The 25,823-nt window shown below is 43.1% G+C and overlaps 1 protein-coding gene across 1 annotated transcript; it reads left to right on the top strand.

Annotated features, from left to right (window-relative positions):
* Positions 1 to 239: 239 nt before the first annotated feature.
* On the top strand, positions 240 to 25,774 carry LOC306917700 (uncharacterized protein; the record flags this gene model as incomplete). Its single annotated transcript, XM_079530608.1, has 5 exons — positions 240 to 1,331; positions 2,140 to 2,334; positions 2,902 to 3,258; positions 5,448 to 7,004; positions 25,713 to 25,774. Exons 1-5 carry the CDS (start codon positions 1,025 to 1,027, stop codon positions 25,772 to 25,774), a joined length of 2,478 nt encoding a protein of 825 aa, XP_079386734.1. The 5' UTR covers positions 240 to 1,024.
* Between the last annotated feature and the right edge of the window lie 49 nt (positions 25,775 to 25,823).

The following is a 25,823-nucleotide window of genomic DNA, read 5'->3' as shown; positions in this document are numbered from 1 at the left end:
ATGTATTCAGTAACATTGTTTAACATTCATGTTATTCCTGAAGCTAGTGGAAGGCAGTCAATTCATTCATCCTTACAATCATGTATTCAGTAACAGTTACACACCTCCTCCACCTGGTGGCAGCGGCGCATGCTCGGTGTGACAGTGTCACACATCGACTTCCGGTCCGACGGTTGAACCGGAAGTCGATGCCTGTTGTGTGAATGTGTGTTTTCAGCGTAATGGCGGAATCGGAGAGAAGCTCTTTGTTCTAGAGAAAAGAGACATTTTCCACATTATATAAGTTCTAAGTATATTTAACAACGTAACGTTTATCACCCTGAGCTGGAATCGACCCCCGATCTCCAACTCTCTGGAGCAGCCACGCCAGGAGAGCTAGCTCAAGGTACGGCCGAGTCTTAACAACTGAAGCCATCTCGGTCTCGGGACTCCAGCGGTGTTTCCTCCTTCATTCAGCCCAGCTTCGAGTTCCATTTGTCGGCGTTGAAGCCAAGGAAACAGCGGTAGTTTGGAAGATAGTCTCTTACACACTATTGCCTATAAGTTATAAGTATATTTAACACACATTCTATATTACAGTAGGAACAGAAACATTTACACATTATACAGCCTATGTTTATATTACATTAAGTATATGGCAGCGGTGGCCGAACGGATAGCGGAGCGGGCTTGATACCGGAAGGTCGCCAGTTCGAATCAGTGGTCCGACACGTTAAAATTACCACCACTGAAGTGCCCTTGAACAAGGCATTGAACCACTACGATGAAATGTGTTCTATGAGCAGGGCCTGGCTGGAAACAAGTTATTGAGCTTAGCCCAGATACCCTGGGTAAATATAGTAATCATTTCATTTAATTTCATTTCAAGTCGGTTCTTCGGTGTCACTGAAACGTGACGACCCGAAATCATCTCTTGGCACTCCAGCGGTGTATCCTCACTCATTCAGCCCAGCATCGAGTTCAATTTGTCGGTGTTGAAGCCAAGGAAACAGCGGTAGTTTCGAAGAGAGTCTATTTGGTGTAAATGTCTCCTAAAGGAGGTAAAACGAGTCAAATGGAGTCTGTACGGCTGAAGATACATGAACACATGACGTCAGTGGTGGGAGAGGACATATTGTGTGTTTTGGACAAACCGCAGCGTGGTCCTGAGGTTTGTTGTGTGAAGCTTGATGATCATGTCAGAGTGTTTGTATTGGAGCGCCTCCGTGTGGCCGCGGTGTGGATGTGCAGCCTCTTCCAGAGAGAGATGGAGACACTAGAGATTCTGCTGGAGAAACAAAACAAACTGCTGGACATTGATTTTGATATGGACATCGATCTACACACTGCAGGTATGTGTTAGACACAACACTAAACTACACACTGCAGGTACACACACACACACACACACACACACACACACACACACCGAACTACACACTGCAGTTACACACACACATACACACACACCAAACTACACACTGCAGGTATAATTTGTACCGGGAAAAAAATACCTTGAGTTACTCCACTGCGCCTTCTACCGATATTGCCCATAGAATAAGGGCCTTTCTCGGCCCCACCCTTCTCCCATGTGTTTAGTTTCCAAGATGGCCACAGTACCAGGAGGGGGTGGGGCGGAGGTGAGTGGGCGGGGTCAACATATGCCCTTACTGGGCTGCATTCAAGACACTTGCCTTGTGTCTGAACACAGCTTTGATGGATGTGTTCTGCCCCCCTCCTCCCCATCAAACAAAATGTTTGGTCAAACCATATGGAAATGCATTGGAGCAGCCATTAAACGCAGACACAAGACTTGTGTCTTGAATGTGTGAACGCAGCCCAGTAAGGGCATATGTCGACCCCACCCCCTCACCTCCGTCCCACCTCCTCCTGGTGCTGCGGCCATCTTGGATCCTAAACACAATATAAACAAATGGGAGGGGTGGGGCAGAGAAAGGCCCTTATTGCCTCATAGAGAATAGTTGTTGTTCAGATGAAGAAAAAAACCAAAACAAGTGCGGACACACAGACACAGGCTTGCCTATTCCAGGAGCCTCTACTTGTGTTTTTTAAACAATGTCATCCTGACATGATAATAAAGCATTTGAGTTGTTGAGCTGATGCTAACCTATTCTCTCCTCCTTCTGTCTGTGTGTAAAGAGGTTTCATCTGAATATGAGAAGTGGAGATCCAGTCTGGTCCAGGAGGAACCACAACCTCCACAACATCAGAGGACATCCAGTCTGGTCCAGGAGGAACCACAACCTCCACACATTAAAGAAGAACAGGAGCAGGAGGCTGATGTGTCATCATTGACCTTACTAGACTGGGAGATGAGCTGTGACACTCTCGCAGGTATTATAAAATCAAATATCACTTTATCGATTCTAATCTAACAAGCGACATGTTATGACCTGCTACTTTCTGGCGAGTTCCTACGGCACCGCAGGCGTGCATTAATGACGATAAAGAACACCCTCTCGTGTAATATTGCTTAATTCAGCCATTGCTCACGCCTGCTGTCAGCTGGTAATGTGTCAAAATCATATGACTGACAGCTGTCACACAGTTTGGTACAGACTCAGAGCACCCTGCCGCCGCTCTGTTCAAAATGCACTTGTGTATGTGGCAGCTCTGCCCACAGAGGTTGTCGTATTAAAAAATATAGGGGGAGGTGCGTGGGTGCGTGCGCTAATTATACGTCACACTTACGACACACATCAGTGTTTATTTCATTGACTGTCAAGGGTTCCAGCCTCCAGGAAGACACCCTAAATACAAAGGGAATACACCATTGCACATACGAAACACACCAGGGGGTCTGATGAAGTACTGTCACCTCATAGACACGTGAAAAACTGGAAAAAATACAAATATTGAGGCACTCATCTTTAAAGTATTTATTGTATTCCTTCATTTTAGAGCATTGTGTGGAGTCCAGTCTGCAGGTGAAGATCAGTTCTCCAGCCACGACTGGTTCTATTAAACAGGAACCTGAAGACCACCTTGAACAGGAACCTGAAGACCACCTTAAACAGGAACCTGAAGACCACCATGAACATGAACCTGAAGACCACCTTAAACAGGAACCTGAAGACCACCTTGAACATGAACCTGAAGACCACCTTGAACAGGAACCTGAAGACCACCTTGAACAGGAACCTGAAGACCACCTTAAACAGGAACCTGAATACCACCTTAAACAGGAACCTGAAGACCACCTTAAACAGGAACCTGAAGACTACCTTAAACATGAACCTGAAGACCACATGGATCCCAGTAAGTTTAAAGCAATCTGTCTTTATTTATTTTATTGGTGAAAGTGGGTCGGTACTGAGGGTGTAAAGATGTCTTTATTTATTTTATTGGTGAAAGTGGGTCGGTACTGAGGGTGTAAAGATTCACTGAAGCTTTGCAGTTAATTCTACTTCAGTATACTATTAACTATCCCCGGCCGGGTCATACCAAAGACTATATAAATGGGACCCAGTGCCTCCCTGCTTGGCACTCAGCATCAAGGGTTGGATTTGGGGTAAGTCCCTGCGATATACTAGCGTCATGTCTAGGGGGTGTACTTGTACATCAAGCTGCCTCACGCTACAGAAACAGGAGATAGGCTCCTGCCCATGGGCCTCATGGCTCGGCAAGGCTTACTATTAACTTTTACTACTACTTTTACTTTCTAAATAATATTGACCATAGACATAATGGCTAGATGGAATAAATAATAATGACCATAGACATAATATAATAATATCTCAAACTTATATAGCGCTTTTCTGAGTAAACAAAAATGCTTTACATTGGCGGCAGGGGTAACAACAACAAAAAAAAAACTTTATTAGGAAAAATAAATAAACACTTAAGAGCTAAAAACATTAAAAACAGTGAAAAGGGTTACTTGGTTAAAGCAATTTGCACCACCAAGGGCAAGGTGGAGCCTGCGGAACCGTTGCGGCTCGAGAATCCACCATTCCTGAATAAAGTGCCTGATGCTGGGACTCAGTCTGGTGCAACGCACAGGGCCTGACCTGGTGAGAGCGGGAGTGGACCTGGTGAGACGTAGGAGGGGCCCGGACAGGAGTCAACCCACAGAGCCTAGTCCTTCCATGCGCCAGAATGGTACCTCCCAGTCCCGGCAGAGTAGTTCAGGAGGAACGGATTGTGTGGCCCTGTTTTTTCCCTAATGGGACTGATCGAGGGTAGCTACTGGGACGTAAGTCGGGACTTGATCACCCTGGCTGGGTCACCTGAGTGAGGGGTATGATGTTGGGAGACCCGAAACCCTGATGACCTTGGGATACATCACTGAGGATACGTCCCAGGTGCATCCATGTATGTATGTATTTTGTTTTAGTTGAAGAGGTGTGTTTTGAGGCCGGTTTTGAAGGTTTGGAGGGGAGCCAGGTTGTTGAGTGCTTTGTAGGTGGTCAGGAGTGTTTTGAAATGGATTCTTTGTTTGACCGGGAGCCAGTGAAGGTCACGGAGGACTGGTGTAATATGGTCTCTGGAACGGGTACCAGTGAGAAAAAAGGCGTCGTTCACCAGTCGGCCATCTTGCTACAGTGAACTTTTCTGGTACGTTCTATGGTAGCTGGTAATCAGCCCAAACAAAAATACTCTTAACTCGCTGAAATCTTTACAGATGTACAAATGGGTTGGTTTATTACAAACTCCGTCAACATGGCTATGATTCAGGATGCTTATCTGCTTAAATCCTTTTTATATGAAAGTCCATTATAAGTATGCAGTATCATCTGATGTTTATAACAAACCAAACTGTTTGAAAATAAGTTGAAAATTGAGCAAGTTATGGTTATTAAAAAATCACACCCGTGTGAACTGAGTGCAAGGTCTTATATAGCCTGATCAGCTGTGGTCTGACGTAATGTCAGTGACCATAGTAACCATGCTCATTTCTTTGGGTCCCACGTACAGGTACACGGGTACACGTACAGGTACACGGCTACAGACAAAGCTGGTTGTTGGAGTGGTTTGCACCACTCAAAAAAGTACATGCTAAGCTACACAGACACAATGCTGAGAGTGGGCGAGCTACCTTTAGCAAGATGGCCGACATGCGGCGACGTCACTCTCCTTTGGCCAGCAGCGGGGGCGAGTCATCTAGCCTTTCTATAACGTCACTCTCCATTGGCCAGCAGCGGGGGCGAGTCATCTACCCCTTCTATAACGTCACTCTCCATTGGTCAGCAGTGGGGACGTGTCATCTAGCCTTTCTCATATATATCTATTATAATGACTACCTCTCATTCAGCTCATCTCACATCTTCTATGAGAGTGCTGCAATGTAAACACAACGGCCACACTATTTACAGCACAGAGCGCAGTCAGTTCACCGTCACATTTCAATGTTCAATCTTTCAATCTGTTGATACCTCTTACAGCCACTACTCTGCACTACAAGATTCAAACCTTTTATAGAGTCTCTTTGTATTATTTTTTCCTAGACTTTCTGCACCTCCCTGTGTGTAAAGAGGAGGCTCCACCTGAAGAGGAGAGGAGCTCCAGTCTGGCCCAGGAGGAACCACAACCTCCACACATTAAAGAAGAACAGGAGGAGCTACTTCAAAGACCAGAAGAGGCTGGTGGGTCAACATTGACATTACTAGCAGTGAAAAGTGAAGATGATGATGATGAAAACAGAGAGACAGAGCCTGTAGCCGGCACCTCAACTGAACACATGAAAACACAAGCTGATGTAGAGGACTGTGGAACATCACAACCAACTAGTGATGAGCAGCTCCTCTCTTCACACTGTTCTGAATCTGACACTGAAGACAGTGATGAGTTGGAGGAGACTAGGACAGATCAGTCAGCTTTAAACACACTGAAATCACAAAACACACAAAATGTGGGAGGACAGCAGGACCTGAAATCATCAAAACAACCTGAATCCATGAGGAGTCACACAGGGCAGAAACCTTTTAGCTGTACAGAGTGTGGCAAAATGTTTAATCTAAAGGCAGATCTAAAAAGACACATGATGATTCATACAGGCGAAAAACCATTTTCGTGTACAGTATGTGGTAAAGGCTTTACTGTGACGTGTAATCTAAAAACACACATGATGACTCATACAGGCAAAAAGCCATTTCCTTGTACAGTATGTGGTAAAGGCTTTAGTTGGACGAGTAATCTAAAAACACACATGAGGACGCATACAGGTGAAAAGCCCTTCTCTTGTACAGTATGTGGTAAAGGCTTTACTATGACGGCTCATCTAAAAACACACATGATGACTCATACAGGTGAAAAGCCCTTCTCTTGTACAGTATGTGGTAAAGGCTTTACTATGATGTGTAGTCTAAAAGTACACATGAGGACTCATACGGGTGAAATACCCTATACTTGTACGGTTTGTGGTAAAGGCTTTACTCAGACATGTGATCTAAAAAAACACATGATGACTCATACAGGTGAAAAACCCTATACTTGTACAGTATGTGGTACAGGCTTTACTAAGACGGGTCATCTAAAATCACACATGATGACTCATACGGGTGAAAAACCCTATACTTGTACGGTTTGTGGTAAAGGCTTTACTCAGACATGTGATCTAAAATTACACATGAGGACTCATACAGGTGAAAAGCCCTTCTCTTGTACAGTGTGTGGTAAATGCTTTACTAAGACGGGTCATCTAAAATCACACATGATGACTCATACGGGTGAAAAGCCATTTCCTTGTAAAGTATGTGGTAAATGCTTTACTAGGACGGGTCATCTAAAATCACACATGATGACTCATACGGGTGAAAAGCCCTTCTCTTGTACAGTATGTGGTAAAGGCTTTACTGGGACGGGTCATCTAAAATCACACATGATGACTCATACGGGTGAAAAGCCCTTCTCTTGTACAGTATGTGGAAAAGGCTTTACTGAGACGGGTAATCTTAAATCACACATGATGACTCATACGGGTGAAAAGCCATTTCCTTGTACAGTATGTGGTAAATGCTTTACTCGGACGGTTTATCTAAAATCACACATGATGACTCATACGGGTGAAAAGCCCTTCTCTTGTACAGTATGTGGAAAAGGCTTTACTGAGACGGGTAATCTTAAATCACACATGATGACTCATACGGGTGAAAAGCCATTTCCTTGTACAGTATGTGGTAAATGCTTTACTAGGACGGGTCATCTAAAATCACACATGATGACTCATACGGGTGAAAAGCTGTAAGACATATGTTACCAGATTTGACTGAGAGACTGCCATCGCGCAAATTCCAGCTTTTCACCAGAGGAGATTTTGTTTTAATAGCACAGGCTGACTCTTCACATAATAGAGCATGTCTGAAATAAGTGTCAGAGCTGAAATTGACATGTAAATATGAAATAAATGCTTAAACATGTAGCTAGGTGTAATGTTAGAGACCACAGAAGTGAACCTTTCAAGCCTGTTTTCACAACTTATTGTTTTCTGTAAGACATTACTCTATAAGCCATATCTCCAAAACTGGTGGGTCAAACTGAACAACCAATATGTCAATTTGATATGATTCCCTGCTTTAATATTCCCTGCTTTAAAAATGGCAGTCCCTCAGTCAAATTTAGTCACATATGATCAGGCAGTCTATTCTAGGATGACAATGATTCAAAAGCAGAGGAATTACATAATCTGACAAACATGACTGAATAAAACACACGTTAATAGTTTCTTGTGATGTATTTTTGTTTTATCTTGTGTATGGATCTTATTTTCTATTCAACATTGTGGAATGTCATTTTTTCTCTTGCATTATTCCCTCCAGCTCATAGGTTACTGGTAGTACAATATGAGCATTAGTGTGTGTGTGTCCACATTGGTCAGGATTTTAACAAGTCATATTCATTAATATTTATGCAATAATTATTATGTTCATTGATATGCAGTAAAATATGGTGCAGTAAAGTGCTGACAAGCTGCTGGGTTTGTGTAGCTGTTGACTGTGTGTTGAATATGTGTGTTCTTTACATTGTTACATTATCATAGTACATAATATGGTCGATTCCAGAGATGGTTGAGTTAGTTTTTTTTTTATTACTTTGATTGTTTATAGTCTACAGAGATTAGTGTCTTTATTGAGGTGTTTTTTTTTCCCGGAACTTAAAGGTACACAGAAAGATATGTTAATGACGTTTAGAAGATTTAGAACACTTTCCTGGGGGTCTTTATGTGTGTAATATGTGTGTTTAGATATTTTAGATTGTATCAGTGTGCCCAGTGAGGCCATCGACACTGGGCTCACTTACTTCCTGGACTACATGTTGTCTCAGTAAAACAGCCCTCCCCCTATCCACAAGGAGGAGCAGTGCACCAAAGCATTATAGGAATTGTAGTCCAGGAAGGAAGCGGTGTAGTCCAGTGTCGATGACATCAGAGACACTGGGCTCACTGCTAAAATCTAAAATATCTAAAACCACATATTACACACATAAAGACCCCCAGGAAAGTGTTCTAAATCTTCTAAACGTCATTAACATATTATTATTTTTTGCAAAAAGGGTTCAGTGTCCCTTTAAAGAAACCCTTTTATTCCTGGGTTAGGGTGATGGAAATATTGATAATGTGTTTGTTTTCTTGGTTTAATAAAGGTTTCAACACTACAGGTACTCTATGTGTGCTTTTTATCATTACAGAAATGTTATCAAAGATGTGTTGTATTTACCCCATAACTACTGTGAACAATACATCCTATATCTACATCTGAGTGTGCCTATTTTTGTCCTACACAAACATTAAATTCTCATTGACAATGAATGGATAATTTTACGTCATAGTGTCTGAGCAAATAGGCATAGTGTCTATTTTTATTTTTTTTATATATTTTTATTGGGTTTTTTACACTTTTTTTCCCCTCCTATGTGGGGTCCTTGTTCATATACATATACATGTACATATACATTTGTGGTACATAGATATAGACACCCCTCATTTCCCTCCCATCCACCCCGTTGTACCCACCCACTCTTCCCCAATGCAGAGATAATGCTAGGGAAAAAAAAAAAAAAACACACAAAAACAAAAAGGTGGATAAATTAGAAGAGAGAGGAGAAAGGAGGAAAAGAGGGGAGGGGGGACCACCTGTGTGTGCGCACATTCACCGGTTTACACAACGCACGTACAACGCATAGGCCTATGCATTCACCATTTTCTATTAGTTCAAATATCGCTCATCTCTGGGATTACCGTCAGGGTGTCTAAAATAGTGTCTATTTTTAAGCATGATCCAATCCAATCCAACTTTATTTATAGAGCACGTTTAAAAACAACAGAGTTGACCAAAGTGCTTTACATAACATAACAAAAAACACAAATAAAAGTGCACAAAATCGTCGAAAACATATTATAGAGATACAAATATACAACAGGGTGGAGAAAAACAAAACAAACAATAAAACAAAAGATAAAAATAAAATAAAATAAATAAAAAATAACTCACTCTGGGGTAAAAGCTTGGGAATAAAAAAGTGTTTTAAGACTGGATTTAAAAATAGGGATAGAGGGGGACAGTTTTACAGAGAGGGGGAGTTCATTCCACAGTTTAGGGGCAGCTACGGAAAAGGCACGATCTCCCCTAAGTCTCAGTTTTGCCTTTGGGACCTCCAGCAGAAGTTTGTTTGCTGATCTCAATGATCTTTCTGGGACATACAATTTTAAAAGATCTGAAATATAGGGAGGTGCTAGCCCATTAAGGGATTTAAAAACAAACAATACAATCTTAAACTTAATCCTAAAACAAACAGGGAGCCAGTGCAGTGAAGCTAAAATGGGGGAAATGTGGTCACGCCTTCTTGTACCTGTCAGAAGGCGTGCAGCAGCATTTTGCACTAGTTGCAATCTATAAATGCAGCCCTGGCTAGCCCCAACATAAAGTGTACATGATGATGTACGGTGATTAGAGTGCCTTTCACTTCACATGGGTGTGATTTTTTTGAGTGGTGCAACCACTCCAAGGAACAGCAATGTCCCTATGTCCTAACCTGTGACTGTCCTAACCTATTTCTCGACCGTTTCGGACGCGGGGCAGCTCACCGGTAACCTGACTCCGCCAGATGGGGCAGCAGAGAGTACACTGGGTTCCCCCCTCCTGCTCCCATCCGGGAACCCAGTGTACTCTCTGCTGCCCCATCTGGCGGAGTCAGGTTAGCTCACCGGAACCGGGCTGGCAACCTGGGCGCGTTCCTGTGGGTCTGGAAGTTCCGGGGACCCCCACACTGAGTTGCACCACTCAGTTCACACGGGTGTGATTTTTTATGTACATATATGCTTGGTTGATTTGATTTGATTTTTATTTGGATCTCTTTTAGCCTTTCGGCTAATCTTCCAAGAGTCCAGAAATAAATAAATACATTACAGAATACATTATATTACATTACAAAATAGTACATTGCATTTCAAAAATACATTTCAGATACCTTGATCTTGTGTTGACCTGATGTTTCTCGCGAACTAATGTTAATTTATTCTTTATGTTTACTGGTTTATTATATGTTTTTATTTTAGAAATCAATGCAAGAGACTGTTTTCTTATGCATTCAAGTGCTGTGGGCCATCCCATTCTGTTATGCAGTTCACCCGTGTCTGCACAAGAGACGGTCACGGCCACACAGCCAACTCAAGGTACGGCCACGGAGCCGACTTGGGAACCCAACGCAGCTCCTCGAAGGAAAACAAACAAATGAACGGAGCTGAACGTGAATCCCCCCCACCACCCACCCCTTTTTTTCCATCACTGTATATGTTTATTTTCCCTTTTTACCTCCATTACGATGAATTCCTGTTCTGTTCTTTGTCTATATAGAAGTGTCTATTTGTACGTCTCTAAATGTTTTTGATGAATTGAACATGGTGGACCCTATTGGAAACAAGTGTAATGCTTAATTGGGTCGTCCACTCACAGTTAACAGCCTTTGTATTGAGTTTGTGCTTGAAATGTACTGTAATTCTGCAAACTGTTAATAAATATTTCAATCAATCAATCAATCAGTCTGTTTCATACCCACATCTTAAGACCTTCTAGCTGCTTTGTTTAGTGTGAGCTGCAGTCTTCTCATATCGGTCTGAGCTGCGTTGCCCCATACTGCACAGCAATAGTTTACGTGACTATAAATCAGACTACGGGATATTAGCCTCAACGTCTCTTCAGATAGAAGCCCTGCAATTCGCCCAACCATTCCTGCCATTTGCATTACCTTTTTAGAGATATCTGTGGTACGAGCTGTCCATGATAAATTATTTTGTATTTTAATTCCTAGTAGTTTGACTTCTGTGACCTCATTTATCTGTACCCCTCCATAAGATAAGTTCCATGGCCCTAACATATTTATTTTTCTGTTGGTGCATATGACCATATTCTTAGTTTTATCAGTGTTCAGTACTAATTTGTTATTCTCAACCCATTTAACAACGTGTTTAAAATCATTTGCCAGGTGCTCGTGCAACTGAGTTTGTGATTCAGCTACTGCAGTGATGGTTGTGTCATCAGCGAACATGTGTGCATTTGAGTTGGTTGGTTAGTACTAATGGAAGATCATTTGAGTTGGTTAGTACTAATGGAAGATCATTTGAGTTGGTTAGTACTAATGGAAGATCATTTGAGTTGGTTAATACTAATGGAAGATCATTTGAGTTGGTTAGTACTAATGGAAGATCATTTGAGTTGGTTAATACTAATGGAAGATCATTTGAGTTGGTTAGTACTAATGGAAGATCATTTGAGTTGGTTAATACTAATGGAAGATCATTTGAGTTGGTTAGTACTAATGGAAGATCATTTGTGTATATAATATATAATAGAGGACCAAGACAACTCCCCTGTGGAATTCCACCGGAAGTAGAACGAGGTGAGGAAAATGAGCCGTTGACATATACAGACTGCTTTCTGCCATACTGATAGGATTTCATCCAATTGATAAAATTCTGACTGAAGCCATAATGATTTAATTTTTTTAGAAGAATTGTGTGATCAATCAGATCGAAAGCGGCAGTGAAATCTAAGAGTAAAATGGATGCAAGTTTACCTTGGTCGAGAGCATTCAGCCAGGTATCCGTCATGTCAATGAGAGCTGTTTCAGTGGAATGGTTTTTACGGTATGCATGTTGGGCACGATTTAATAGGTTATTTGTTTCCATGTATTTCCATATATAATCACTAACTACTTTCTCCAAGATTTTACTTAGGGAGGAAAGTAGGCTGATTGGTCGACTATTTGGGGCAGTAAAAGCGGATTTACTATTCTTAGGAATAGGGCAGATTTTTGCATGCTTCCATATTGTCGGAAACTTGCCTTGTTGCAGAGAAATATCAAATAGGTATTTCACAGGTCTAGCGATAAATGGGGCAGCATATTTTAGTAATTTATTGTCAATGAGGTCATGCCCTGGAGATTTGTTTTCAGGGAGCAACAACAACATTTTCCCAATTTCACCAAAAGATATGTCTGGTGGTAAAACAAAACTGCATTATTTCCCCTGCATAATCTGTGCATCTATATTTCCCACCAGTTCTTCGTTTGAGGCATTTACATGCATATTGGACCTGAGATTATTTACCTTGATTTCATAATGGTCAGCAAAATGATTGGCAATGTCTATTGGTTTTGTCTTGATCTTTCCATCAACGTCCACACTAACAGGATTTGTATTATTTGGTTGGTATCAAGGTCCAGTATATATATATAGCTACCAAGCTCACGTGCATACGTCCCAACACGACCACAATATTTGCACGCTTTCCTTGCTGCTACAGACTTTCATATCTCAGCCTCTTTGTAAAACATTGGAATTAAATACTGAAGTCGGGTTATAACTGTCCGTCAATGGTGACGCAATTACGATATGTTTCAATATTGGTTAGCTAATATGTAACGTATGTACTGTATGTATATGTAAGTTGTAAGTTGAAAAGTACTATACTGTGGTCGCCTGGGTTTTTTTATGCGTATGCCGTGGTATATATACTGATTTTGAGTGTGACGTAATGAAGATATGTATGTATATGTAAGTTGTATGTATGTACCTGTATATGTAAGTTGTAAGTTGAAAAGTATAGTGTATTGTGGTCACTTGGGTTTTTTATGCGCATTCCGTGGTACATATACTGATTTTGAGTGTGACTTAATGAAGATATGTATCAATGTGGGGTATAACCCTCCAAAGTCTCTCGATGGTGACGTAATAAAGATATGTTTCAGTGTCGGGTGGATTAAAGGTTATGGGCTGTATTTTGCGTGTCTTAAGTACCAGGTCTTATTACATAACTTAAGACCTGGAGGCGTGATCAATGCCATTTGGCTATTCTGAGTGGCCAAAGAGCATTGACCACGCCTCCAGGTCTTAAGTTAAGTAATAAGACCTGGTACTTAAGACACGCAAAATACAGCACAATGTCTCTATGTATACATGTATGTAATATGAAACCTATCTCTGTTACGTCACCATCGTATGTACCACGGCATACACATCAAAGAGCCGGATAAAGCACCTTACTTGCGCGCTCTGCTTGCGCAAGTAATAAGTCAAATGTTTGCGGTGAACTGCTCCTTTACACAGATCTCGAACGAAGACAAATCCCCTTGCACTAGTGAGGACCAAATGTCCCCACAAGTAGGGATGTCCCGATACACTTTTTTCGTTTCCGAACCGATCCCGATACCACAATTTCTGTGTTAACCAATACCGAATACCGATACCAGAGAATAATATATAATATAATAATAAAAAAAGAAAAAATAACTTATTTTGAAGTCCACCAACCGGGAATAGTGTTTATAGTTATCTAGCTATATATTTCGTGTTGTGTTTATAGCAGACTCCTCAGTCAAAAGTGCAACTTGAAAGCAAACTCCACATGCCCCAACATTTTATTTACCTGCCATAGTGTCAACCGCTTACCCCTGTGTCGGATCTGTGCTTAGACTGGCATATTTGCCAATACCGATATGACCAAATAAGAGCCGATCCGATACTTTTCCGATACCGATACAGTATCGGGACATCTCTACCCACAAGTATAGCAGAATATGACACACAGACATTTGAGTCAAATGGTGCAGAAAATAATTGCTGCGCGAATTGGTATTGTTAAGGCGTGCATGGCAACAGTTTGTGCTGCGTTTGATTTCAAACAACGGAAGATATATAAGATTATGCACCGTGTTGAAAAGGACTGTAGAAGTCGAGAGAGAAGAGAGCGACCAGAAGACACAGAACCAGACAGACAGACAGACAGAAATAGAGAAAGACATGTTGTCTTGGACCGTTTCAAAAGCAGGAGGACCAAAGATAGCCGAACATGCTGCTGTAGCAGTAAGGAACAAACTTTATTCCTTTGGAGGCCATGACGGAGTTAGATATAACAACATGGAACAGATGGATGTCCATGTCTTCAACACAGTGTCTTTATTCTGGAAGAAGTTACCTCCGGTGGAACCTGGAAGAGGAGACGGTCACCTTGAGGTTCCATCCAGGCGCTACGGCCACACAGCTGTGTTGGTTGAAGATACAGTCTACATCTGGGGGGGCTATCCTTACTGCAATGTGCTTTTTGCATTTGATGTCGACGCCCACAGATGGTTCAAACCCAGCATGGTTTCTGGTACTGTTCCACCAGTTACCACTCAGTACCACTCAGCCTGTGTGTTGGAGAAGGTCATGTTTATCCATGGAGGATACAACCAGACTGTATACTATAATGACATGTACAAGTTGGACACCAACACAATGGTCTGGTCTTTAATTAACACCAGAGGAACTGCACCATTTGCTTCATACGGTCAATCTGCCACCATCATCGGGACAAAGATGTTTATATTTGGGGGCCTGTGTGACAGTAACGACTACAAAAACAACACCATCAGAGTGTTTGACACAAAGACCAACCACTGGCTGTACACACCTTCTGCACGGCGTCTTCCATTAGGACGTTGTGGTCATTCAGCATTTATCTACAATGGAGAGCTCTACGTATTTGGTGGCTGGAACTGGAAGTATGGACGCTTCAATGATTTGTGGAAATTCCATCCAGAGACCTTCTCCTGGTAGAAGGTTGAGCCCAAGGGGAAAGGACCGAGTCCAATGAGCGGTATGTGCTGTTGCATGGTGGGAGATCGTATCATCCTTTTCGGGGGATACAAACGCAGAGACGGCATAGTCACTGATGAGCTGTACATCTTAGACTTGAGTCCTTCTCTTAAGACTTTATGTAAACTAGCAGTTATTCATTACAGTCTGGATCAGTCTGAACTCCCACACGACATCAGGTGGGAACTGGTAGCCATGACAACCAACAGTGTGCTCACTGCCAACAAGGTCACTAAATGAAGGAAAACCAGAAGACATCGAGTCAACTAAACCAGACTCCATGTGACCACCAGTATAATGACATCACTCATGTACAGTATAACATCACCACTATGACACCAGTCATCTCCGTATTTGGGCGTAAGGTTTTCAGCCCAAGTCAAGGTTGTAATGTTGTGCGTGATTCATCCTCCTGTGCCGTTTTGTCAACTTAACTATGCTCAATAAAACAAATGCTTTCATTTGGACTGAGCTCAGATTGCACTCGAATAGGGTGTAAAAACGTGTACGTCCCCAAGAGGGGGGCGGCGTCTGAAAAGCTAGCGACGGCCTTCTCCTGGGCTTTAAACTCTAGCCCGCATCACTCGGAATAGAGTGACGGTTGTATGTTTTTGTAAATATTGAGCTCGTTCTTGGCGACAACATAGTGTGTGTGAGAGAGAGCGAGGCTTAGTAAGAACTAAGAATGAGCCCAAACTGTGGGTCTCTCACTTAACAGTAAACAAGCCAAAATAACAGTTTAAGTGTACACTTGAGTTTTGGTGTTTAGTAAGAGTCATGACTTTTCAAGGTGTATAGCTCGCTGCAAGCGGATGACGTCCTTTTTTTTATTTATTTGATACTTTATTTAGTATTTTCAACAGTTGTAGACATGAGGACGATTGTACAAGTGTCTTCTAAATCATGAAAAACCTATGCTTTCATGTCAGTGGTGCTCAACCTTTTTCATGTCACGGACCCCCAGAATTATCAGTATTTGGCCGCTGACCCCCTCCCCCCCAGAAGCAAAGACTGGAGTTAAAAACATTCGCTCTGAAAGAATATATATTCTGGGGGCATGGTGGCACAGTTGGTAGTGCTGTCGCCTCACAGCTAGAAGGTCCTGGGTTCCATTCCCGCTCGGGACGCTGTGGGTGCTGGCGGCGTGTTTCCTCCTCCGCGTCAGTGCCCATACCCGAGGCGGGGTTGGCGAAAGGGCCTTTCTGTGTGGAGTTTGCATGTTCTCCCCGTGTCCCCTAGGGTAGGTACCCTCAAAAAAAAACATGCAGTAATCCTGGTCTCTAAACTGCCTCCCCCTGGCCAGCCGGGGCGCCTGATGGAGGGGAAAGGAACTGGTTGGAATAACGTGTTCCTTCCACGCGCTACGTCCAACCAGGGAAACTCCCCCCTGTCAGGTGTAAAGGAGCAACTTGGACACTCAGGCATGAAGGAAGCACAAGTTCAAGTCCGTTGGTCTCCCCATGTCTCCCATATATGGGGACTAGGTTGGCTGAGGGTGTGTAGAGCCCAGGATCACATTAGATAATTGACACAGGGGTGAAAAAATGGGTTACAAAATTGTGGGATAAAAATTATAAGAAAAATATATATATATATATATTCTAATATTTGCAACACATTTTCAATATTTTCCAAACATAGCATATCTACAAGCTCGTAGTGCCGCACTCGGTGCCGCGCTATGAGCTTGTAGATCTGCTATTTGTCAATAGCTAAAGTATAACATAATGCTTAAAACACCAAAAGGGGTTCCCACCCAGAATGGGTTAACCATACAACAAGTCCCTGTGCCCCTTTGCCACACAGGTCCAGGAACTGCTTCACACAACACCAGCTGACACCTCCAAGACTTCCTGGGTGATGGCGAGATGCAGGGATCAGTGGAAGGCAGCAGAACATCCAGGCTTCACCACTACATCAAGGAGGCAACAGATGCTCCTGCCAGCACCTGCCCCGCATGGAGTGGACAACCCTCAATCGTCTGAGGACAGGTGTGTGACGTTTCAGTACAGCAATGCAGAAGTGGGGTCTGACAGATGTGTAGGCAGGGCAGGAGAGAGAGAGAGAGAGAGATGAACAGAGTATATAATTGCAAAACATGGTTACAATCACTAGCAGGCAACTTTTGTCTAATCTCACTTTTATTTGTGTTGAACAAAGCTAGCGTATAGCAGTGGCGGTCCGTGCCGAAATGAACTAGGCCTTCAACACCCCCCCCCCCCCCCCCCCCCCCCCCGAAACTAGCCGATCTACAAGCTCACGACGCGCTGTGGGCTTGTAGATCGGCTATTCCCCTCCCCCCCCCCCCCCCTGTCATATGTTCTTATACAACATTAAACCACGCAAAAATTGGTGGAACTGAACCACACTCATATCAGGCTCTGTAATATCCCAGCTATGCTGCACCGGCGGGGACTAAACACACGCAGCGCGTGCGCGCGTGCACACACACACACACACACACACACACACACACACACACACACACACACACACACACACACACACAAGTGGCTCCGCAGCGCACAGCCACATAAGACTCGGCCACACACACTGTCAGCACGGACAACCACACATCCTGAAGTCCACAACCATAGCCTATAAAACGATCAATCAATAAGCTGCGTCGCATCGCGATCGCATGTATATAAATATTATATAAAGATCCTTACCATGGCTGCCTGCATCATACCAATGGTCTACCCTGCAAGCTTTTCTTGAAGTCCTTCCTTCTCGAAAAATGCTTTGACTGTAAATCTGTTTCTTCTCCTCCTTCGCCGTTTGTTTGTGGGTTAAATCTATTTAGCTCCTCAATCAACCCACAAATGGGAACTCGCGCAGAAAGTTTGAAACACCCAGTTCTCTTTTCTCATTTGACAATATTTCCCCCCAATGATGGGATCCAAGCAAGACGTTAACGTCACCAAAGGCCAGCTAGCTGGCGCTCGTACTTGAAAGAAAACGCCCAGCAGGGCAAACTTGAAATCTGATTGGCTAAGGACCCTGTCAATCTCTATATTGATCCCATTCATTTCAACAGCAAGGGGATTCACTGGAGTTTCTGCAGGCCTCCCGGTAGAGAATTTTACCCGGAGACAACACAAGGAAATAATCTCATTGGTTAAAAAAAACCCAAGGGCTGTTGTACCTGCACAGAATGGAAGCAGAGCATCCAGCCTGTCTGAGTGAAAAACAGTGCAGTGGCAGCTAAATAAATATAATATTATATATAATATTATAGATATAATATTTGTTAAAAAGAAAAACTTATTATAAAATATAAATTTCTGCATCAGGCAAGTGGCATCAGGCAAGTGGGCCAGCAGAGAAGGCCTTGCTGGCCCTGACGGCCCACCACTGGCGTATAGCGTCAAACCAACAACAACCCAGAGCTAGCCGGAAGCATGACGGAGGGGCAATAAAGAGACTCGGAGAGCAGACGTGGCTTTGCTTCTTAGACCATGGCTGAGAGAGCAGTGTCTTTATTTTCACTTCCCTATATACAGATCACCTGATCACGTGACCGGTATGAGGTCACGTGCTCTCAATAAAGGTATAAATATACATACAGTGATATATATATATACAGGCAATTAACGATCATACATTCCAACAATTTGCACTGTTTTGCAAGGTCAACCTGTACACACAATGCCCACGCTTGATGAGTTGAATACATAGAACCAGAATGGAAACAAGGCCTGTGTTATCCTTTTAGCATTATCTGTATTTCTGTACTTCTTTGCAAGCCGTTATTAAAGTATTCAATCAATCAATCAATCAATCAATCAATCAATCAATAAATCAAACAAACCATTAGAAGAATCCCTTCTGTACTCAGCCGACACGTTTTGTGATTTGATGCATGAGTTATAGGGACAATGCAGAACTTTCTAATCAAACTAACCGGTCATTTAAAAAACAATATGCTTCCCCTGTCTGTTTCAGGTGTTTTAGTTAACGAGTGAGTGAGTGGCAGACCTTGGCGACGCAGTGCAGGCGTTGGGCGCTGCCTTCGTGGACGCACAGGTCAAAGTCTCGTTCTGAAGGCGAGGAGGAGGGCTGCCGTACAGACAGTCCAACTGTCTGTACGCCTCTACTGTGCCTGAGGCACGCACGCACGCACGCACGCACGCACACACGCACACACACACACACACACACACACACTCACATACACCAGTGTTGATGATTTTCTATTTTTTGGATGGGATTTCAACTGCTGCTAGCCGATACATTTGCACTATATATTCTATCCCACAGTTTTTTTTGCTATTTTATCTATTTTCTAATACTATTTATCTTTATCTTTGTATGTATATATTAAGAGTTGTGTAATTTCACAGAGTTCAACAGAAATGTTTAAAAGTATTTTGTTGTGATTTTACAAGAAAAAGGGATGGTGTGATGATTTATAACAGCCACTAGCTGGCAATGATGATGACTATATACTACTGCTATATCTAGACCAGTGGTTCCCAAACTTGTTCATGTCAAGGACCCCCAAATTTACACTAATTAGCCCGCGGCCCCCCATTTGAAAACATATGCCAGGGACCCCCCCCCCCCCAATTTTACATGCATTAGTCTACGGACCCCCATTTCTGGTATTTCTATCTCTTTCCCCCAATTTATATTTTCAAATCAATGTTAATTTAACTATGAGAGTGTACAAATGGAACCATTTAGTTCCATTTGTACACTCTGAGTTACAGACCCATAAGGGTCCATTTGGTTGCTAACTATCATTTACTCCCTATAATAAGGGCCTATCTCGGCCTCGCCTTGCCCCGCCCCCTTCCGCCCCACCCCCTCCTGGTGCTGCCGCCATCTTGGTGTGGGAGCGGGATAGTTTTTGAAAACATCAATCTCAGTGAAACCAGCTCAGTGGCCTTGTGGTTAGAGTGTCCGCCCTGAAACTGGGAGGTCGGGGTTCGATCCCCGGCCGGGTCATACCAAAGACTGTAAAAATGGGACCCAATGCCTCCCTGCTTGACACTCAGCATCAAAGGGTTGGATTGGGGGTCAAATCTACTAATCAGATTCCCGAGCGCGGCGCACGCTGCGGCTCACTGCTCCAAGAGATGGGTCAAATGCGGAGAACAATTTTCACTGCGGTAACGTGTGTGTGTGTGACAAAAATCGTATGACTTTGTCATAAGTCCAAAAACTGTTACTTTTAAGGATACAAAAAAGCTGATATTTATGTACTCAATCTGCTACTCGTGCCATTTTTTACATTTGAATTGTGGAGCTTGTGGATCTGCTACTTTTGACAACTTTTGTGTGTGACTGCTGTAGTGTATGATCACGTAGGGAGTTAATTTACCCAAAAAAACACACACAGAAAGTTAAAATACATGCAGGGAGGCCAGCAGGGGGGGGATAAGAGTCTTCTGCCTGACAGTGATAAAGTTAAAATACAGGGAGGCCAGCAGGGGGGGGATAAGAGTCTTCTGCCTGACAGTGATAAAGTTAAAATACAGGGAGGCCAGGGGGGGGATAATTAAGAGTCTTCTGCCTGACAGTGATAAAGTTAAAATACAGGGAGGCCAGGGGGGGATAATTAAGAGTCTTCTGCCTGACAGTGACTCAAACGTCACTTTATAGATCAAAAGCTGTTATGCATCACTGTGTGTGTGTGTGTGTGTGTGTGTGTGTGTGTGTGTGTGTGTGTGTGTGTGTGTGTGTGTGTGTGTGTGTGTGTGCGTGTGCGTGTGTGTGCGTGTGCGTGTGCGTGCGTGCGTGCGTGCACACCCACACACACACATTCTTCAGATGTGTGTGGGGTTGCATGTTTGCTTCTCTGGAGTTTATCTGTGAGCCAGCATCGCCCATGAAGGTCATATCATGAGTATAGTTTTTCTGTGAGCCAGCATCACCCATGAAGGTCATATCATGAGTATAGTTTTTCTGTGAGCCAGCATCGCCCATGAAGGTCATATCATGAGTATAGTTTTTCTGTGAGCCAGCGTCGCCCATGAAGGTCATATCATGAGTATAGTTTTTCTGTGAGCCAGCATCGCCCATGAAGGTCATATCATGAGTATAGTTTTTCTGTGAGCCAGCATCGCCCATGAAGGTCATATCATGAGTATAGTTTTTCTGTGAGCCAGCATCGCCCATGAAGGTCATATCATGAGTATAGTCGCCGGAGGACAAATAGAGGAGTTCTTTAGTACTACGTTAGAAAAATAGTACTAAAGTGGCGCTGTTGTGCCAGAAACAGAGAGAGAGAGATAGTGTTGCACTGGTGCCTGCTAATTACAGAGAGAGAGAGAGAGAGGCGAGGGGAGAGGGGAGTTGCACCACTCAGTTCACACGGTTGTGATTTTTAAGTAGCAAATGCAAAAATGGGAAATGGGACAGATGCTTTCCCTGTTTTATTGGGTTAAATGAGTCATCCCTGTTAACCTAGAAATTGAGAAGCCCGTTGCAAATCGAGGCATAAAAGTATCCTTTTGTTAATGTTACCGTTACCTGTTTAGTCTAAAAACACACAGCAGTATCATCATCATTGTCGTTACTAATCAGATTAGTGTATAATCCAGTTCCCTGCGTTGTCCGTCACGATGCGGTTGGTGCCGAGTAAACAGCTCTCTCTCTCTCTCTCATCCATCGGCAGCTGACTTCATCTTGAGCGAGGCCATTAATGAGGCGTGCCCCCGGCACAATCGATACCACAGAAAAACCATGACTCCACCGTGAGGAAATGAAGAGGGGCGGGGGATGTTAATGGCTTCCTGTGCGTGCGTGCGTGCGTGCGTGCGTGCGTGCGTGCGTGCGTGCACAGACAGGGAGATTACAGTTTGGCGTCATGTTTTCGAGATGAACTGGAACCCAGTTGGAACGATGTGACAAAGATAAATGAGGGCGATGGAAAACGATCACTCAGATACATTAGAAGAACATCTGAATGATATCAGCAAGATAGATTTGAAACGGATAGCGGATAGCCTTGAAATTATCGTCTGTTTCTGCACACCTAATTGGTTTTTTGTTTCACTTCCCCGGCCTTGTTTTTGTCACCTGTACAATGTGCTATGAAAAGCTTGAATGGTAATGGCTCTCTCATAAACAATTTAGGCATTTAGCAGATGCTCTTAATCCAGAGCGATTTACAGTAAGCAAGAGCAAAAACATGGTCAATAATAGGCCAAAGTGAAAAGGGTGCCATTTCTTCATACGCCTTTGATGGCAATTGGATGATTTGAGGCATTTTGTTCAAAAAAATTGTTTTGCAAAAATCAACCTGTTGGTGGCGCTATATGTGAAAAGGGTGGGATATATTCCTCAGCCTAGTAAGAAAATGTGTGAAAGATTTCACGTAAATTGCACGCTGCGTTCATGATTTGAGGCTTTTGTTCAAAACGGGGCAATCTTGCAAACTGTGAAAGCCAATTATAGCCAATTAGGATGGAATATGAAATATCGGACAGATCCGACTTGCGCACATGACCATAGAGATACTGTGTAACGATTTGTGAGATTTTTGGACAGAATCTGGAGGAGTAATATCAAAAAATGTGTTTTACAAAAGTCCTCCTGGTGGCGCTATAAAAGGCAGATGCGGAAAATGCAGGTCAAAGGTTTGTCCTTGGCCTCTAGGGAGTGTGCATGCAACGTTTCACGCAGATCGGTGCAGTTTTAGGTAAAACATGTGAAAAGCTGCCTCATGGTGGCGCTATAACAGGCCGTTCTGGAAAATGTGGGGCAGAGGTTCATCGTTGGCATCCAGGGAGTGTGTGTGCAAAGTTTGGCATCGACCGGGTTAACGGTGCCGGAGATTAGCTGGTAACAGACGGACGGAAGGACACACACACACACGGACGGACACACACACACACACACACACACGGACGGAGTGCAAAACATACTCTCTCCCCATGCCTTCGGCCTGGTGGAGACAACAATAGTCAACAATAGTCATCATGAATAATTCATAGGTAAGCTAAGAACCTAACAGTGGAATATCTATATAATGATGAAACTATGTGCATACACTATAGAGCGCTATGTCTACATAACGCATAAATTGAGCCTATGCATACACCTGTAAGGTCGTCGAGGCTATAGGGCAACTGCTACGGCACAGAGATAATAGCCCCTGATATGTCCCATTTTAGGGTGTAGACATAACCCAGACACTGTGTTGTCTACCACAGTGGTGGAAAATCGTAAACCACATCATGACGAGTATAAAATAGGGAAATATGGGGGTGCAAGTTCTTTGCGGTTTGTGCATTCACCAAGATGGTGCATCGGTCAGAATGCAATGATGGACATAGACTTGACTTCCTTTTAATTCCACAGTCTTTATAAACAGCAGTTCTGTAGTATAACAAACAGAATACATCTATAGTTAGACGCCGGTACTTTGCCAAAATGAACAAACAAATAATAAATACCACTCCATCACAATGAGTAGGCTATGCAAGCTATACCATGGTAACAAATCACACCATATACTGTATGCTCAATATTAAACTGCATCTGTAGATATTAGTAGTGTTTCTTTTCACACTTTGAACAGAAGTTTATAGATAACATCCATGCTTGCATCTCTTACACAACATGAATCACGCATTACGAGGCTTAAAACACAACAATAGTTACAATACATCAACATATACATGCACTTACTTTTGTCATTGACTCATAAAACTTGTGAAAATATACTGGAACGTCAGACAATAGTAACTGCCTAAGGGTTCGATTCCTAAGATGTCTGTTCCTAAGGGAACGGGTCGATTCCCAGCAAGGTTAGTCAAGAGAACCTCTTGTCTCTGCTGGCTAGCAGTAAGTTGTACCAGTAGTTGTGCGAGAGTGGAGGCAGTGTCCCCCTGTTTGGAGGGGGGACACTGCCTGGTCTTCGGGCTGGTCTTCATATCAGAAGTGGGTCCCTTGTTGGAAGAAGATGGGGTAGGTACTACGTGCTTGATTTTAAGGTCCTTGGGTTTCCTAGATGTGTCCATGGGGACTCCGCTTCGACCTGAGGTGGTGGGAAAATACTGTTAAGGTTTGATTTAGATACCTTAATCGAAGCTGACAGGGGAAGATACCAAACGCAGGGAAAATACAGAGGGTCTGTCTTGATTAAATTAAGGTTTTGAACCAAGTCGTGAAGTTAAGGAGGTTAGATTTAGAATGTAGGTTCCCTTCGCAAGTTTATTGTCCGATAAGGTGATTCTGGCTGGACTGGGCCTTATAAAGAAGGGAGAATGACGTAACGGTTAGTTTGATGTTACGTCATCCATAACACTATGACTGCTGGCCATGAAGCGGACAACCAAGACTGGCATGATCACCGCAAAGGACGAATTACAGACGGCAATTTTGGCCTCAAAGCCAAGCGACATTCTGAATCTGAAAGAAATAGAGATGGTGTACTGGCTTTGGAATCTTCTCTTTAGAATGAGTTGGCACGCAGGAAATTGAGGCCACCTATAGAGGGTATGCGCATGCATAAAGTGAATGGCAGATCGAGTGGCAAATTGAGTGGCAAAGTGAGTGACAAAGTGAATTTAATGTTGTTTAAAGTCATTTAATGGAATCAAATAGGACTTTTCTGTTTGGATGTATGGGCCAGAAAGTAGTGTTTTGCCACTCAGTAGGCATTCCCGCATAACTTCCGGGTATGATGATGATGTCACGCGCATACCCTCTATAAGTCAGAAGAATGGAGCCGTCATGAACAATACGCAAAAAGGCCAGCTGGCTACAAGGTAATTTTCTGATGTGCATTATTAAACATTCAGAGGCTGTATAATTCTTTTTTAGACAGATGTGTGCTGGCACTGGTGGATGCCTTTTGAGGACCTGAGAAATCCCTTCATGGAGGAGAGTGGGGCTCTCAATGATCATGCCTCCAGATGTGGTAGATCAGGGATGCCCATTACGTCGATCGCAAGCGCTGCGCAGGTAGACCGCCTGCCACTAGCTGCCATGGAAAAAGGAGAAAAAAAAACAAAAAACATACACAATGCAGTGCCTTGTTTTCAAGGCACTGCATTGTGTTGTGGCAGCGGTGGCCGAACGGATTGCGGAGCGGTCTTGATACCGGAAGGTCGCCAGTTCGAATCAGCGGTCCGACACGTTAAAATTACCACCGCTGAAGTGCCCTTGAGCAAGGCATTGAACCACTACCATGAAATGTTCTATGAGCAGGGCCTGGCTGGAAACAAGTTCTTGAGCTTAGCCCAGATACCCTGGGTAAATATAGTAACTTTGCTTTGTTAACAATTAAACAAATTAAAAGGATATCAATCATATATCAAGATCAAGTCTGCATGGTCTGTTGTGTTGTTAACAATTAAACAAATCAAAAGGATATCAATCGTATATCAAGATGCGTGCGGCAAAGAAGCCTAAAACATATCACTTCCATGCAGAGTGGGAAGAAGATTATGTTTTCACGATGTCGCATTCCACATACTCTGTTACCTGTTGTTTCATGGCTTATTGGTGGTGTGCTCTTTAAACGAGATAAGGGTTTAGTATTCCTATAAATAAAGAATGTCAATCATCAATCACCATCCATGTATTCAGTAACTTTGTTTAACATTCATGTTATTCCTGAAGCTAGTGGAAGGCACAATCATGTATTCAGTAACAGTTACACAATACACACCTCCTCCACCAGGTGGCAGCATAGAGGCAGCGGCGCATGCTCGGTGTGACATCGACTTCCGGTTCGTCGGTTGAACCGGAAGTCGATGCGTGTTGTGTGAATGTGTGTTTTCAGCGTAATGGC

This window comes from Electrona antarctica (assembly GCF_951216825.1).
Source record: "Electrona antarctica genome assembly, contig: SUPER_24_unloc_1, whole genome shotgun sequence".
Lineage (NCBI taxonomy): Eukaryota > Metazoa > Chordata > Actinopteri > Myctophiformes > Myctophidae > Electrona > Electrona antarctica.
Note: the sequence above shows the minus strand (reverse complement) of the source record. Positions and strands in the feature narration are given on the sequence as shown.